The sequence below is a fragment of the Myotis daubentonii genome, chromosome 20 (genome assembly GCF_963259705.1).
Source record: "Myotis daubentonii chromosome 20, mMyoDau2.1, whole genome shotgun sequence".
Taxonomy (NCBI): domain Eukaryota; kingdom Metazoa; phylum Chordata; class Mammalia; order Chiroptera; family Vespertilionidae; genus Myotis; species Myotis daubentonii.
This window is the reverse complement of record NC_081859.1, coordinates 5,770,745-5,788,066: the sequence shown is the minus strand read 5'-3', so window position 1 is coordinate 5,788,066 and position 17,322 is coordinate 5,770,745. Positions and strand designations below refer to the sequence as shown.

General features: G+C 47.0%; 1 protein-coding gene across 5 annotated transcripts in view; it reads right to left on the bottom strand.

Moving 5' to 3' along the window:
* ENAH (ENAH actin regulator) overlaps window positions 1–17,016 on the bottom strand; it is a 107,537-nt gene extending 90,521 nt beyond the window's left edge. For 2 of the 5 annotated variants that reach the window (XM_059677280.1, XM_059677283.1), the window contains exons 1-2: window positions 16,496–16,890; window positions 544–656 (exon numbers count right to left, since the gene is read on the bottom strand). In XM_059677280.1, coding sequence (XP_059533263.1) covers window positions 544–587 — 44 coding nt within the window. In that variant the 5' untranslated portion in view covers window positions 588–656; window positions 16,496–16,890. Of the gene's footprint in view, window positions 1–543; window positions 657–16,495 lie in introns of all 5 variants that reach the window. The other 3 variants (XM_059677282.1, XM_059677284.1, XM_059677281.1) reach the window with 3 other exon arrangements.
* Window positions 17,017–17,322: the final 306 nt, after the last annotated feature.

The following is a 17,322-nucleotide window of genomic DNA, read 5'->3' as shown; positions in this document are numbered from 1 at the left end:
ACAGCAACAACAAAAACACATTTGCAGTGATTCTTGAATAGCTTTAAATACTTTTATTGTTTGAGGGTTTCCTCCTTCCTTTCGAGAAAGTGAAACAATGGTTGCCCAGCCTCACCTACATAATAGATTAACTACAGAGAAAACCCATTGGCTGCCCAGCCCCACCTACGTAATAGATTAACTACAGAGAAAATCCATTTACAATGGTGGTTCTCAACCCTTTGGAAGGCGAGAAGGCCCCTTTAAATTCATTCATTTCTCCTTTTAACATATGTTGTCGGAGAAAATGTGATTTAAATGCACTTTGAATTTACTGGCTTTTCGATTAATCTGGACATCACCATAACCACAGCTCCCTATGTACTTGACGTATAAAACATAGGAAGGCTGGCATCTCTGGATTAAAGACAAAGGGTGGTGAACATCAGGGTTCAAGTGCTCGTGAATAAGCCAGTCCCACAGCTGACCCCAGAGCCCACACATGGGAAGTGAGTCCACCAGGAAAGTTCACATCACGGAAAGACACAGGGGGGAAGCACTTACAGGTATGCAAGTGAGACCATGCTGGGGTCAGGTCCGCGTTCCATCACTCACTAGCCTCGTATTCTCCAGCAGCGAGGGCATTCATTAATGAGGATACCTACCCTGCAGAGTAGCTGTAAGGGTTAGAAGAATAATGTGTAGAAGTATGTAGCACATGAAGTCTCATGCATGCACCTGTCATTCCAAGCCCGATACCAGGGGTGGGCAACCCCTGGCACGCGTGCCAAACATGGCACGCCAGTCACTTTTGCTGGCACGCGAAACCCTCTCTTAGAATCTCCCATTTACAATGGTGAGTCTTTGTTCTCAGGGATGAATTTTGTTAAGTCTCGTAAGAGGAGTATCGCCTGAGGGATGAAAGTAGTAGCTCGTGCGTATCTCTGAAGGTCACGAAATAGAAACCTGATGTGAAACCTCTGTCATCAGTGATGCAGCAGCAAAAGTCCCACTGATAATATCAAACGGAGTCATAAAGTTTTCTGTCGGACTGTCAGTGTACATGTATACATTAAAAAGTAAATGTATTGCCGAGGCCGGTTTGGCTCAGTGGATGGAGCGTCGGCCTGCGGACTGAAGGGTCCCAGGTTCGATTCCGGTCAAGGGCATGTGCCTGGGTTGTGGTCACATCCCCAGTGGGAGATGTGCAGGAGGCGGCTGATCGATGTTTCTCTCTCATCGATGTTTCTGGCTCTCTATCTCTCTCCCTTCCTCTCTGTAGAAAATCAATAAAATATATTAAAAAAAAAAAAGTAAATGTATTTTTCATCATCATATACTGTGTTTTTGTCGCTCGAATGGATTTTATTATTTCTTCAAGGTTCCTCACATACGTACACCTTAAGAGATATCAAGTAGGCGTAACATGTTCTCAAACAATTAGGGATGGCACGCAGAAGAATTTTGGGTCAGAGATTTTGCTGGTTTTGGCACGCACTCACAAAAAGGTTGCCCACCCCTGCCCTACACAATCCAGCCCAAATCTGCACTTCCCATTGCTTTGTGTACCAAGTCCGAGACAGTATTGGATATCATCTCGAGGACGGAAAATGAAATTTGCGAAGCGGAAATTGAAAGGTAGAACAATTAGAGGCCATATAAAGTCATCAGAGCAAGGTCTCCGGGGTGACACAGGACTTGATTTGAACCTCAGCTGTCATTTACCAACCGTATGATCAGCCGAGTCGCGTAAGCATTCCGAGCATCGCCTCCCCCCACTGTAACGTAGCAATGGTGGCACCCACCCTCAGGGCTTGTTCTAATTCACGAAATTAAACGGCTCACATGAAGCCCTTAGCAATTTGCCTGGCCTGTCTTTACATGAGCAACAAGCAATCGCTATCATTTACCAAATTATCTACTTACTTTATTTACCTAAGTAGAGAATGTTAAAAGTTGTCCTAGCCCTAGCCGGTTTGGCTCAGTGGATAGAGCGTCGGCCTGCGGACTCAAGGGTCCCAGGTTCGATTCTGGTCAAGGGCGCGTACCTTGGTTGTGGGAACATCCCCAGTAGGGGGTGTGCAGGAGGCAGCTGATCGATGTTTCTCTCTCATCGATGTTTCTAACTCTCTATTCCTCTCCCTTCCTCTCTGTAAAAAAATCAATAAAATATATATATTAAAAAAAAAGTTGTCCTATGTAATTGGCTAGCCCACTCGGTATGTACCCAGTGTGAGCAAAGGTTAGCCACTCAAAGGTTAGTCTCAGAGATGCTGCAATCTATAGCCAAGGACTCGTGCCCTGTGCCAGGCATATGTTGGATCTTCAAGGGGGCTGGGTCCTTCGGATCAGTGAGAAAAATTGATCAGCTCTTTGGGACACAAAAGTTCATCATGAAAAAATCTTTAAAAACAATGAAATACAATTTCTTCTAAAGTTGTTGTGTGTGTTTTCATTTCACTTATGTTAAAATTCACAAACTGTTGTTTTTTATCTTCAAGTAACTCAACACTGAGCTTTTATCAACTGACTTTTCAGGGTACATTCTCTTTTCTGAAACACTGTTTACAAACTGCAGCTGGGTTACCAGGTTAACATCTAAGGAAACAAACAGGTATAAGTCTTTTGTAATAAAAGCAGGAAATAGCACCATATATTTTTTTTTCATTTAGACATAAAACATTTAAATGTTTTAAATACACTGACCATGCACCCTAGTAGTCAATATTAGGGGATAAGGCAAAAGGTGAGCTTCTAGCATCTAGTGTTCAGAGGCCAGAGATACTAAACATCCCACAAGGCATAGGGCCAACCCCCCAACATAGAATTATCTGGCCCCAAGTTCCAACAGTGCCAAGGTGGAGAAACCCAGATGTAGAGGTAGGCATTCATATCCCAGGAAAAAAATACACTACTGTAAACTCCCTATTGAATGAATGGTCGTGGTATCCTTGTCAAAAATCAAGTGACCAGCCCTAGCCAGGAGGGTCCCAGGTTCGATTCCTGGTCAAGGGCACATGCCCGGGTTGCAGGCTCGATCCCCAGTAGGGGGGCGTGCAGGAGGCAGCCGATCAGTGATTCTCTGTCATCACTGATGTTTCCCTCTCTCTCTCCCTCTGAAATCAATAAAAATATATTTAAATATATATATATATATATATATATATATATATATATATATATATATATATATATATATATAAAAGAAAAAACGTTCTTGTCCTGGCAACTATGGCTCAGCTGGTCGGAGCGTCATCCCATACATTGAAAGGTGGCAGGTTCGATTCCTGGTCAGGACACATGCCAGGATATGGGTTCCCTCCCTGATTGAGGAGCATGCAGGAGGCAATCGATCAATTTTTCTCACATCGATGTTTATCTCTCTCTCTCTCTCTCTTTCTCTCTCTCTCTCTCTCTCTCCCCCCCCCCTTAAAATCAGTAAAATGTAAGAGAAAGGAAATTTACACACACGTCTGTTACTTGCAGCTGAAAACATCCTAACACATAACAATCAGTCAATACTTGGAGAAGGTAACGAAGACGAGATAACAGGAGGTCCACAGAAAATAATCTGAATATCTATGTAAAGGCCTGGGCTTTACTAAGGAAGCCCTGACCCTCTGGGCAAAAAAATGCCTTTCTCGGGGATCATACTGGAAAAGTCCATCGCACCAGGAAAGATATCGTCTCATGCCATCTGGCAATTTTTTAAGAAAAATATTGGGGGGGAAAAAAGCAACCAACACTTGACTCATTCTTCTGCCATCCCAAGAATTGAACACAGAGTTGCAAACCCTCACACGAATGTTTTCATAATTTTGTTTCTTTTTTCCAAGATTAAACCATTTTTTCCCCCCAAAATAAAGCCGTTTCTCCTTGCCCCTGCTATCTTTGAAATGTGGCTCCTATTCTAGGTCAGTTCATTCTACACGGGCTTTGTTCTTGAAACTCATTATTTTAAGAAAATAAAGAAACTTTCTAGGATGAAATCATAAAGAAAAATAAATTATTTGCTCATACATCCACGTTTAGAAAATCCAAATACACACCTCAGTTCCTATCAGTTCCTAACAGTTAACCATTAGAGAGGCCCTGGAGCCTACTGGTTAAAAGCATGGGCCCAGGGCCCTAGCCAGTGTGGCTCAGTGGATAGAGCGCCAGCCTGCGGACTGAAGGGTCCCAGGTTCGATTCCAGTCAAGGGCATGTACCTTGGTTGCGGGCACATTCCCAGTAGGGGGCGTGCAGGAGGCAGCTGATTGATGTTTCTCCCTAATCAATGTTTCTAACTCTCTATCCCTCTCCCTTCCTCTCTGTAAAAAAACAAAATATATTTTTAAAAAAATAAATGGTTAATATGTGAAGTACTTTAGGCAATAAGTATTCAATAACTGTTATCTGTTATATTTCAAAATCTACGAAAACTGAGGAATATAAATGCCAATGTTGGAATTAAGTTAATTAACGAAGGAAAATCTTTTAAAAACACAAGCACAAGTAAAATTAACACACAGAAAAGTGAGAACAGATGAACTTACAATAAAAATGAATGAAAAACTTTAATTTCTAAAGCTATAAGAACTTTTTAAAAAGTGCCCTATCGAACACAGAACCTGACATGTTACTGCACTTTACCAAAGATGAAATGAAAAAATCTGAATATATAGTGAGAAAAAATAATGGAAAACTCCGTATTATAATAGGGTTAATTCTTTCTCCCCATGTTAATCCGTTACTTTAACACAATTCTAATTAAAACTCCAACAGGTTGGGAATGTAATTTCTTTTTTCTTTCATCTTTTTTGTTTTAATTTATAAAAATGACTCTAAAACTAACCTAAAAGAATATACTAAATGAGCCCTAACTGGTTTGGCTCAGTGGATAGAGCGTCGGCCTGCGGACTCAAGGGTCCCAGGTTCGATTCCGGTCAAGGGCATGTACCTTGGTTGCGGGAACATCCCCAGTAGGGGGTGTGCAGGAGGCAGCTGATCAATGTTTCACTCTCATCGATGTTTCTAACTCTCTATCCTTCTCCCTTCCTCTCTGTAAAAAGTCAATAAAATATATATATATTTTTAAAAGAATATATTAAATGAAACAGCAAATAAAGTTTTGAAAAAAAAATGTTACCAACAGTCATTTCCCTTACTAGATGTTTAAAAAATTATAAAGTTAGAGTAATTAAAAGAGTGAGGTCCTAGCATAGAATCAGATAACAGATGAGTCCAGTACCAGAACTAAGTGTGGGAATTCAGTATACAGTGAATGTTGCATTTCCAGTCAATGGAAAGGGATGGATTACTGAACAAATGATGCCGACACGTGACCATTTGACATTTAAATACTAACCTCCCATCTTCTATTAAAACTAGAGGCCCGATGCACAAAATTCATGCAAGGAGCTCGGCCCTCGCAGCCCCGGCTTCATACCGAAGGTCGACCAGAAGGATGTCCGGAAGGTCGTTCAGCTGTCCGGTCTAATTAGCATATTATGCTTTTATTATTATAGATAAATGTCAAATGGCTTAAGTTTAAATAAACATCAATGAGACCATAAAAGTAACAGAAGAAAATGTAAGTGAACACATATATAATTTTAGGTTGGAAAAAGCATGACAAAGACAGAGCTGTAAAGATAAAGACGGGCAGATCTGATAGGAAATTTTAAAATTTCTATGCCAAGACAAACAGCCCAAAAACAAGTGACAAATTTAGAAGGGAAGGTGGCAGATTTTACATCATGCCCCCAATGAATCACACCTCTTGATACGTCCTTGTGTGGTCTCCTCCCCACACTGACCATGGGACTCGCTTTCAAGGGACAGGGCGCAGACAGAGGCTTGATAAGAGCTTGTGCAGTGGGACATGATCTCATCATGGTAGGCTGCTATCACTACGTGACAGACAGACAGACAGACAGACATACCACATGTACCCACCCAAGGTGAGACCAGCAGAACTGCCCAACCAACTCATACATGTGTTAACTAGGCTTTGAGGTGGTTTGTGAGACCACAATGGATAACTGAGACAGCAGATCTGCATCCCCTCCTTAAATAGATTAAAAATCATGACAAGAAAAACTAACATCCCAGAGTGAGAAAACAGGCCAAACACGTGAACAGGTGATGGACACACAAACAGCGATGGCCAGTAACCACGTGAAGAAACGTTCGACTCCACTCGTAATCAAAGAAATGCCAATTAAAGCAAGGAGATAACACCGTGGGCTATCAGATTGGCAAAGATTAAAAAGGCCGATGATCGTGCCCTGGGCTGGCCAGAATGTGGGGGCGCTGGCGCCCTCTCACCTCTTGCTGCTAATTCGGTAATGTGTATCGAAAACGGGTAGAAATCGCTTCGGTCTGGTCGTGTCCCTTATTAGTCACTCAGCTACTTATTATGGACTCACCGGCGCCTGTGCTGGGAACTAGGAAATCAGCCCGAGCAGGCAGGACCTCAATCATTTTGGTTTGATGTTATTTGGGGCTTTATTCGAAGAGCACCTCAATGCCACTGAAGGCTTTAGCAAGGGAGTAACTATAGTATCTGATTTCCTAGTTCAGAGGTTCTCAACCTGTGGGTCGCGACCCCTTTGGGGGGCAAACGACCCTTTCACAGGGGTCGCCTAAGACCATTGGAAAACACATCTATAATGACATCTTGTGTTTGTGATGAATCACTATGCTTTCATGATGTTCCATTTGTAACCATGAAACTGGGGGTCACCACAACATGAGGAACTGTATGAAAGGGCCGCGGCATGAGGAAGGTTGAGAACCGCTGTCCTAGCTGACGCATGGCAAATGGAGGACAAGGATGGAAAGGAGGAGACACTGACTGGTCAGGTGAGAGGACAGCGAGCGGCCTGGACTTGAGGAGCGGCGGCGAGAGAGCGAGAAGCAAATGGAGGCTGTCCTGCCTGAATCTGCTGGTAAGTTCGAGAAAGGAAAACAGAAATACTACTTGATCTTTCCTCCTGGGAATGGGTCCTAAAACGTAAGTACGTGTGCAGGTGTAAAATGTCCGATATGTGCGCAAAGACATGTATCCAAAGATGTTCACAGTAGTGTTTTTTATAAGAAAAATAATGGGGGGAAATCTCAAAGTCCGTGGCTACAATATCCAAAGCATGGTGAAAATACTGTGCAGTTACTTATTGTAAATACTCTGCAGATCTGTACTTAGTGGTAAGATTTGCAAGGAAAGGGGCCAGTGACAATATAATATAGTAAAATTTCACCTTTACACAGTATGATCTCAGTTTTATTGAAAACACACTCATACACCCATACAAGCACATTTATGGCTGCATAGAAGCATTATAAAAATGTAGAAAGCTACACATCAAAACATCAAAATTCTAGATGGTTTGATTTAAGGTCTTTATACTTTCCATACTTTCTAAAATCTATGTAAAACCTGTACTGCTTTATAGTGGAAGGGGAAAATAAAACAATAAAATCAAAACAACACTTATCAGACACTTGGACAACAGTAATTGGTTTTCTCAAAATACCGCAAATACAACGATGGAAGAGACCGCAAAGAAATACACATAACTTCAAGTGTTAAGTGACAACCTGGAATTCATAAATCTCCAATTACTGAAAACTGGACAGTGCTTGCCATTCTAGTCTCACAGGAGGTGAGGCTTTGGGAATGGAGAGAAAGGGACAGCTCAGGATTGCAGAATAAAGGAGACTCTCAAAGGTAACCCGTAGTTCATCATTATTTAAAAACCTGCTCCGAAAGATCCCTCCGCCGCAAAACAAGCAACCTGGACTCCGTGGAGATTTGACCTAAAGAGCCATTCATTTTATGCCCCTTGTGTTCTGGGCTTCTTTATGAAACCGGTTCCCTACCAGGTTGACACAAAAAAATGCAGATACCAAAAAAGGCAGGAGGATGCTGAGGGCCTGGGAAGCTCAGTGAGAGGTTGCCTTCATCTCCTTAGATGTGCTATTTGCCCAGACGGAGCATTCCAGAAGGCCCTGAACCACTGAGCGCATGGCTCGGTCCATCTGCAAATGGCCTACTTCCCTCCCCCTAGGCGATTTCACTCCCCAAAGACAAAACTTCCTTGGTGTTTGAGATGACTGACTCTCGCCGCCCAGACTCAAGTCTCCAGAAGATTCTGCCGGATGACCCTCGTGGATGTTTATCCGTGACTTTAGGCATCTTTTACTCAGAACAGGGCCTCCCAGAGAGAGAGAGACGTCTGCCACCTTCACATGAAGATAAGGCTCCAAATGTTCAGGCGTCTCAAGGGCAGCAGGACCAAGGTCTCCACGCCACACTCACTCCCCCCTGCCTGGCTCCCCCCACAGAACACCCCAGTGCTTCTGCCTTCCGTCTCTCTTCTTTAGGAAAATGTTCATTTCAAATGTGAATCCAAAGTAAGAAAGACGTCAGAAACCATGCAAAGCATATGACACCCTCTTCTGATCGTCTACAGCAGTGGTTCTCAACCTTCCTAATGCCGCGACCCTTTAATACAGTTCCTCATGTTGTGGTGACCCCCAATTTCATTGTTACAAATTGAACATCATGAAAGCATAGTGATTCATCACAAAAACAAGATGTCATTATGTATGTGTTTTCCGAGGGTCTTAGGCGACCCCTGTGAAAGGGTCGTTCCACCCCCAAAGGGGTCGCGACCCACAGGTTGAGAACCGCTAGTCTACAGTCTAGTTTGTAAGTGAAAATAATAGTCCAAGGATAGGGGGAGTGGGCGCTGAGATCTAATCCCCAGGCCATAACATTCACTCTTGCAAAGTATAAAATTCAGTGGCTTTTAGTATATTCAAAAGGTTGGGCAACCATCACCACTGTGAAATTCCAGAACATTTTCATCACCCCAGAAAGAAACCCCATACGTATCCCTAACATTCACTTCCCATCCCTCCTTCACTCTCCCCAGCCCCTGGCAACCACTAAGCCACTTTTCTGTCTTGACAAATTTGCCTATTCTGGGCATTTCCTATCAATGGAATCGTACAACACGGGGCCTTTTGTGTCTGACTGCCTCCACTTAGCATGAATCAGTACTTGATTCCTTTGATGGTCCAACAAGTGTTCTACTCGGAAGAGACCACAATTTGATTCTCCATGGATCGGTCAATAGACATTGGGGTCACTGCCACCTTGGGGCTATTCTGAGTCATGCTGCCATCGAATCTGTGAACAAATGATTGGGTGGACATGTATTTGCATTTCTCCTGGATCCATACCTGCGAGTGGGACTGCTGAGTCATGTAGTAACTCTATGTTTACGTTTCTGTGTGTGTGTGTGTGTGTGTGTGTTTTAATATATTTTTATTGATGTCAGAGAGGAAGGGAGAGGGAGAGAGAGATAGAAACATCAACGATGAGAGAGAATCCTTGACTGGCTGCCTCCTGCAGGCCCCCCACTGGGGATAGAGGCCGCAACCTGGGCATGTGCCCTTGGCAGGAATCGAACCTGGGACCCTTCAGTCCGCAGGCCTGACACTTTATCCACTGAGCCAAACGGGCCAGGGCTATAGGCTTACGTGTCTGAGGAACTGCCAAGCTGTTTCTAAAGCTGCTGTACCATTTACAATGCTCTTTACATTCCTAACATAAACTTAAGAGATGTCAGACTTTCATAGAAATAGGGGATTATTCTTATCAATCCCATTTTTATGTGCCAAGTGTTATGCCAGGGTTGAATATAATTTCTGATTTAATTTCCCCCAACAACTCCGTAACGCAAAAGTTGTAACCATTTTTAGAGAAGAAATTCCAATCTCAAAAAACTATAGCCTACTCAAAACATCAATTCGCTAGGAGATGTCAGAAGAGGGTTCAAACGCAGGTTGCCTTCAAAGCCTGAACTCTTTCCCCCTCCATCACGCAGCCTCTACTACGCCGAGCTCTCCACGCATTGCTTCACGCCGACAACATCCTCTTGGAAAAGCGACACGCTAATGAAACCTATTAGGGCCGTTCTAAAATAGAAGCTTCCCAACGTATAGCTCTTTCTAGAAAATACAGGAGAGCTCTGGCGTGATCCGCCCCCGCGTTTATCTACAGATCACCTAAGCATTATCCAGATTAGCTTCTTCCAGCCAAGCTGTCTGCACTGACACACACACACACAAAAAATCTGGGTATCTTCCGCTATGGACTGAAATGTGCCCCCCCCCCCCACCCTCGTTCATATGTTAAAGCCCTATTCCCCCAAAGGCCCCAAATGACTTCATCTGGAGCTAGAGCTTTGAGGAGGTAATTAAGGTTAAATGAGGTCATAAGGGTGGGATGTTAATCTGGTAGGATTGCCGACCTTGGAAGAAGAGGAAGTCTGTGTCTGTTTCTCCTCTCTCTCTCTCTCTCTCTCTCTCTCTCTCTCTCCACCCCCCACCCCCATTCATTCTGGCACTGTCACCTCAGACTTCCAGTCCCCATACCTTTGAAAACCTTAAGTTTCTGTGGTGTAAGCCCCCCAGTCTATCATATGCGCCCCAAGCTGACTCATTCATACAGCTCCCTTCCTGAGTATCGCACACCAATCAATTTAACAATCAGAGCAGCTTTCTTTATAATTGCAAAAAAACAAGAGAGTGGGGGGGGGGGGGGGGGAGGTTGGTATTTGAAGGACTTGATAAGATTCCAAAGGCAGGCATGACATGGAGCAGGAATAAGCTAAACCAACAGACACGCATAAAACTTCCTGCTCAAAAACATTTACAAGTCCCAAGATTCAAAAGACCAAAAAACACGGAGCGATGGCCCTTCTATTCCTTCGGGGTTTCAGGAGAAAAGTCAAGAAAACATAGAATCCCCTCGCAGGGGCTTTGGAGTGACACAAACCGAATGGCACTCTTTCTGGCCACTCCTGAGCTTGGTGTTGGAGCGAGAAACAAACTCTGCATCTATTCCTGTGGCCAGCGTGCTGTTCTGTGCGTCTGTTTGAGCTAAGTCCCTTCGGCATGCACTAAATGCCCAACACGATCTTACACCCCGGCGGATAGCACCCAGAAGAGCTGTAGGACATTGCAGGCGCCTCCGAAATGATGGTTACTATCGTCGGGGGACCGATTCTGGAAAAGAACATGCCAGTCAACGTCAAAAGTTTACGTGAGCACCCAACTACTTGCCAAATATTTTGCTGGGACCGGGAATATAAAAATGCAGTCCGCACCCTCCGAGAGCTTACGAGGAAGAGGGACAGACAGGTGCAGGGAACTGTAAAACGATGTAATAAATATGATACAGAGCATAGAGGAACGCTCAGCCATAGCCGGGAGGGGGATGAACCAGGGGTGACTTCCGAAGTCTGACAAGGACTTCCCTTCTTGCTTTCTATTCTTCTTAACCCTTCTTTGGGGAAGCACCCACTGAGTGTACAGCCTCAGCCCGGATTCTCTCTCCTTAACTTTCCCTTCCACTCCATTCCATCTGTCAATTTCAAAGATAGGGAAGTGGGGGGGGGGGGGGCAGCTTTAAGTTGGCTAGGGAAGAGTTTAAGTACCATTTCTCTCCCCACAACCACATAAAAATTGAGATCACAATTTTTCCAAATACTTCCTCCACTCATGATAAATACTGGGTGCCCTATGAGTTCTACAACCCCCTCAGATTTAAGCTGGGTGTAGGATAAGGACCCAAAACCATCAGCCCTACCAGCCAAAAGGGGCCTGTCTGGGTATTTTGCTAATTCCAAATAGAGTGGTTCTCAACCTTCCTCATGCCGCGACCCTTTCATACAGTTCCTCATGCTGGGGTGACCCCCGATTTCATGGTTACAAACTGAACATCATTAAAGCACAGTGATGAATCACAAAAACAATATGTCATTATAGATGTGTTTTTCCGATGGTCTTAGGCGACCCCTGTGAAAGGGTCGTTCGACCCCCAAAGGGGCCGCGACCCACAGGTTGAGAACCGCTGAAACAGACTCGCGGGGTCTCCAAAGCCTTGAATAATGAATGGCCTTCGGTCCATCTTCTCCACTAATCCACACGCGTTCGAGATGTACTCACTTACTCAAGGCCTACAATGCGAAACAATGCCTACCTACAAGGCAATGAGGGTCTCCATTTTAATACCCATTGGGCTCCTGCCCCTCAAATAAACCTGTGTGGGCAAGTCACACACCCAACAGCTACAAGGACAAGTGAAGACGCACGGGAAGACAGGCATCCTCTCCCGGCCAGCTCACTGGACTCAACTACCCTGCAAAATATTAGAATCACCTCCATTTCTACCAGTTTGCTCAAGCAACGAGTCAGCATGAGGAAACCTGGGTCATCCGGGCCTGGCTCGCACCAACCACCCTCTGAAGTGTTTCCGACATTCGTCACCACCATAAACGAAGGTAACAAAATCCCAAGAAGAATCTCAAAGCCTAAAAATACCAAGGAAGGAAACGGTAATGATCTATTTCCTCGACTATAAAATAAGAAGGCTGAGCCGGGCCGGCCTGGCTCAGGGGTTGAGCGTCGACCTAGGAACCGGGAGGTCACGGTTCGATTCCCGGTCAGGGCACATGCTCCAGTTGTGGGCTCGATCCCCAGGAGGGGGCGTGCAGGAGGCAGCCGGTCTATGATTCTCTCCCATCATTGATGTTTCTCTCTCTCCCTCTCCCTTCCTCTCTGAAATCAATAAATACATATATAATAAAATAAAATAAGAAAGCTGGACTAGATGACAGGTAATTAAGCAGCATTCCAGGGAACATTCTCCAGCGCCCCTGGGACCCACGTCCCATCAAACATTACTCACTCATCATGGCCGGCTTCCCCACCAAGCCCAGAAATGCATCTACCAGGAGGTCTGCGCCAACGGGGCCGCCACTACCAACTGGAGTCAGGAAGCAAAATATCACCTACACCCGTTCATGAACTACATGAAGGCCGGAAAGGTGAAGCCAACTACCCACAAATTTTAGATAATTCAGCCTCAAAATAAGAAGAGTAACACAATGGTATAACCCAAGAATCCAAAGCACCGTCTCTTCTAATATTACCATCTGACTCTCGCTACCCAGTAAGGAATTATCCCCGTTTTCACATATTTTAAACGACGAATCGGCGAAATGATGTGATGAGCCCGAGGTCATGCAGCAAGCAAGTGGCCTGGATGAATCCTCACAACCCTACGCCTTTGGACGTGAGACCGTCACCGAGCAGGGAGTGAAATACTACCAGTGGTCGGCACACTCATTAGTCAACAGAGCCAAATATCAACAGTACGACGATTGAAATTTCTTTTGAGAGCCGAATTTTTTTAAACTTAAACTATATAGGTAGGTACATTGTTATTAACCTAATTAGGGTACTCCTAAGGCTTAGGAAGAGCCACACTCAAGGGGCCAAAGAGCCGCATGTGGCTCGAGAGCCACAGTTTGCCGACCACGGGACTAGACTATTTAATATGGATCCAAGAATAACGTCAAACCAGAATCACCTGAGCTCCTCTCAGCCACACACAACTACGTTAGATCAGACAAGCTCCTCTTTTATTTAAAAAAAAACACACAAGCAAACAAACAAACTTGAGTCACTAACCACTTAGTAAAAAAAAAAAAAAAAGCAATTATTTAAAAGGCATACACCAAAAAGTGGGATGTTACCCTAAAAATACCAGTTTGGAGGATCTCAACCCTTTCACCGTCTTGTATACAAAATGCGCTGTCTCATTTTTCAAATTCTCACCTATCTTTAAGCAAAGCACTGAGAAGTAATTCTACGCGCTGCTTCTAACGCGTGTAGAACGCCTTGAAGACTGTTTCGGGAACGCAGAGTGTTTGTTATTCACTTCCCTTCCGTACAGGGATTAATCAATGACATTGCATGGCAATAGGCATGCTATTCCTAAAATTAAAATCGTCTCAGAGATCTGATCCCAAATACTTAAACAGTAACACAGTCATCATCTCCTCTCTTCCGAATCCTGACCAGCCCAAGTGGAAATTCCTGCCTAGGCATTCCTATTTCTGGGTGGCCTGTAAAACATCAGAACTACTCCTTAATATAACTAAAATAGACCCGACTTAACCGTATAGCAGCTATGTCCTACGGCATCCTGGAGACTAAGTCAAATATTAATATCGCCCGAAAAGCCCACGGCTCCAAAATATCCCAAAGCTTTCTGGCAACCAGCACTAGAGCCTTTTAACCCCCGAATCAGACCAGCCTACCTTCCCAGATACCGGAGGAAAGGTGTACACGCGTCACACAGCCACCTACCGATTAACCCAATGCCTTCCAGAGTGAGAAGCCCATCCGCTCGCCTGCTTGTAAATTATTCAGAATGAGCCTACAAAGAATTTCTGTGGGCTGCGTGAGCCAACTTCTCAGGCCTGTGGACCGTGTTCTGGCCACATGTATGCTACCGGGAAGCATCAGCGCGAACCCTCCCTCTCTACATTCCATCAGGAAAAGAGCAGAAAAAAGAGCTTAAAAAGTACAAGTTACTTTTTATGAGAAAAGGCACTTTTAAGTGAAGACATCATTGACCTGTGACGGATTGACAAGGATATATGTGATAGAGATCGTACACTTCACGGACCACTCTAAACTGGGACTTTTTTTTTTTTTTGAATCAGAAAACTTGACAATCATTTTCTTTACAAACATCCCTGTTTCACTGTTTTACGCTGCTCAGTGTTGAGATAAGTTTACCCAAAATTTGGAGGAAAAAAACAGTGACTTCTGATCTACAAGACCCTGAGAGCAATTACATTTTTAAAGGAGAAATGAACAATGTGGAGTAAGGCATAACATGGCATCTATTTTACTGTAGTTTGAGTTTTCAATGACATTAGTAACTTGATTTAAAAAAAACAACAACTAATGGTAATGGCTCAAGTTTTCCAAGCTGCATTTTACAAAGATTATTATTTTATTTTTTTTTTTTTTTTTTTGGTTTGTATGTCATAATCACATTTTAAGCTGATCCATTACATTTGAAAATAACTCGTGTGGAATCCCGGAGGAGAAGGAAGTCACTTAGAGACACACAGAATTTGACCATTTTTAAGGCCACACAATCAAGACCTATAACTTGGAACCAGGGGAAAACATTAATTCAAATCGACAGTAAACTGAAATACACGGCTATATCACACACACACAAAAATGTATTTAAAAAAATGGGACAGTGTTCAACCGTGATAAAAAAAAAAAAAACACAACAAAAAAACAACAACAAAAAACTAAAGTTAACAGGGAAGCTAGTTAATTTGAGAAAGAATTCCAATGACATGACATTTTCTCGCCGGAGCACAGGAACTGGTAGGGTATATCATTCAAATTTCCTTGCATTACATTATAAAGGTCTTGGCGACTGTTGGTCATGAATCTTTAACACAAAGGAGACTCAAATCCAAGTGAAACTGGTAAGACTATCTCTCCCAGGACACAGAAATGGAACTGACTTGATCCACAATTGTTGAGCCCAAAGGGAGGGCCTACAGAGCAGGAATGATAACGCAGAATGGATCGGCCTCCAGGCTACCCACCCAGTCCCACTGCTCACCAAGTCGAGCACCAATCCGATAAGGGAAGGTTATGGGCACACAACAGGCTTAGGAATGGCCGGGGGTTGGTGGGGGTTGGTGGGGGGGGGGGGCCCTCCAATGAATGACACTCCACCCCACGGTTTATTCCCTAATACACAATTGGAGAAACAAAACAAAAAAACCCAAAAAACAAAAATGTCACACCATATGTTTCCTCGTAGCCATTAAACAGGTCGATTACGACGGTGCGTTCAGCCCTGGTCTGGGGATGAGCACATTTAGCCTGTTGTATTGATTACGGAGGGGGGGGGGGGGGAGCGCAGCTGCTGCATTGCAACAAGGACTGCCACGGAGGCCGGAGAGGAGAGGGCTTTTGCAAACCAACCCCTCCCTGCCCCCACTCACCCCCCCCCCCACCAGCCAACTAACTTCTCCCGGTCTTCCACGGTCCCCCCTTCTAAACCTCAGACATTCTCCCCCTCCCTCCCCTCCCCTCCCCTCCCCTCCCCATCGGGAGATGCCCCCTCTCAGCCCGCCGTCCCCTCCCGCTCTCGGAGCGCTTCCTACCCGCAGCGATTTCAGGTCCCTGCAACTTTTCCTCCTTTTGCCATTGCACCCCGGAGTCGCGTCCTGAGAGCGCGCGGGGTGGGGGCAGCTCCGCGGGGGAACCCCTGCGCCCAGGACCCTCCCCGGCGCCCAGGTGGGGCGGCCCGGGCGGGGGAGGGAGCGGGGCGCAAACTGAACGCAGGCTGGGGAGCCCTGGCGCCGGGGAAGCATCGAGGGGGAATGGGGGGACCCTCGAGGGGACAGCCGCACAGAGACCCTCCCGTCCGTCCGTCTCCCCGCACCGCCCCCCCCCCATGAGGGGCTGGGGAGGGTTAGGAGGGAGAAAGGGAAACGAGAAGGGACAAAGGAGGAGGGAGCGCAGCCCGGAGAGCCGGGAGCCGCGCGGGGAGGGGAGGGAAGGCGGGTCCGAGGACGGCGGCTCCGCGGCACAATGGCCCCCCCGCCCGCGCCCCGCGCCCCTCACCTCATGGTGCCGGCGCCCGGGCTTCCCCAGCCGCCGGGAGACGCCGAGCCCGGGGTCCGGCCTCCAGGGGCGGGACGCAGCGGAGAGACGGGGCCGAGCGGCCGCGGGGCTACACCATCTCCGCGCACAAAGCGCGGCGCCGGCCGGAGCGCAGGGAGGCGCGGGCGAGGGACGCGGCGAGGGGGCGGGAGGCCGAGCGCCCCGCGGTCCCGCGGCCGCCGCAGCGCCCTCCTCCTCCTCCTCCTCCGCCGCCGCCGCCGCCTCCGGGAGCTTCCTCGGCCGCCCTCGCAGGGGTGCCCGCCGGGGCCGCCGCTCCCCAGGCCCGCGCCCGCAGCCCAGGCCGTGAGCACCGGCAGCTGCGGCCGCCGCGGGGGGAGAGTCGGGATCGCCGTCGCCGGGAGCCCGGGGAGGCGGGGCGCGCGGAGGAGCACGCAGGCGCCGCCCTCCCCCTCCTTCCCGGGGCGAGGGGGCGGCGCGGGGGGCGGGGAGGGGGCCGGGCGCTCCCCCCCCGCCGGCGGCCGGGCCCCCGCGGGCTGCGGAGGGCGGGAGGGGCGGGAGGGGCGGGAGGGGCGGGAGCGGGCCGGGCCCCGTCGGGCGGTCAGGCTCTTTGTTGCTTCCCCACCCGGCCCCCCGGGATTGGGGCTGTCCCCCCCCCTCCCTCCGCCGAGGGTTCCTCGCCCGGGGTTGTCCTTGGCCGTGGGCCCCCTCCCCGCCGCCTCGCGCTCCCCTGCAGCTGGGGGAGCTCCCGGGCCCCCCTCCCGGTGGCCCGGGCGCAGAGATCGGGGCGCCAGGACCCCTGGGCACCCGCGTGGGGAGCCGGGATGCGT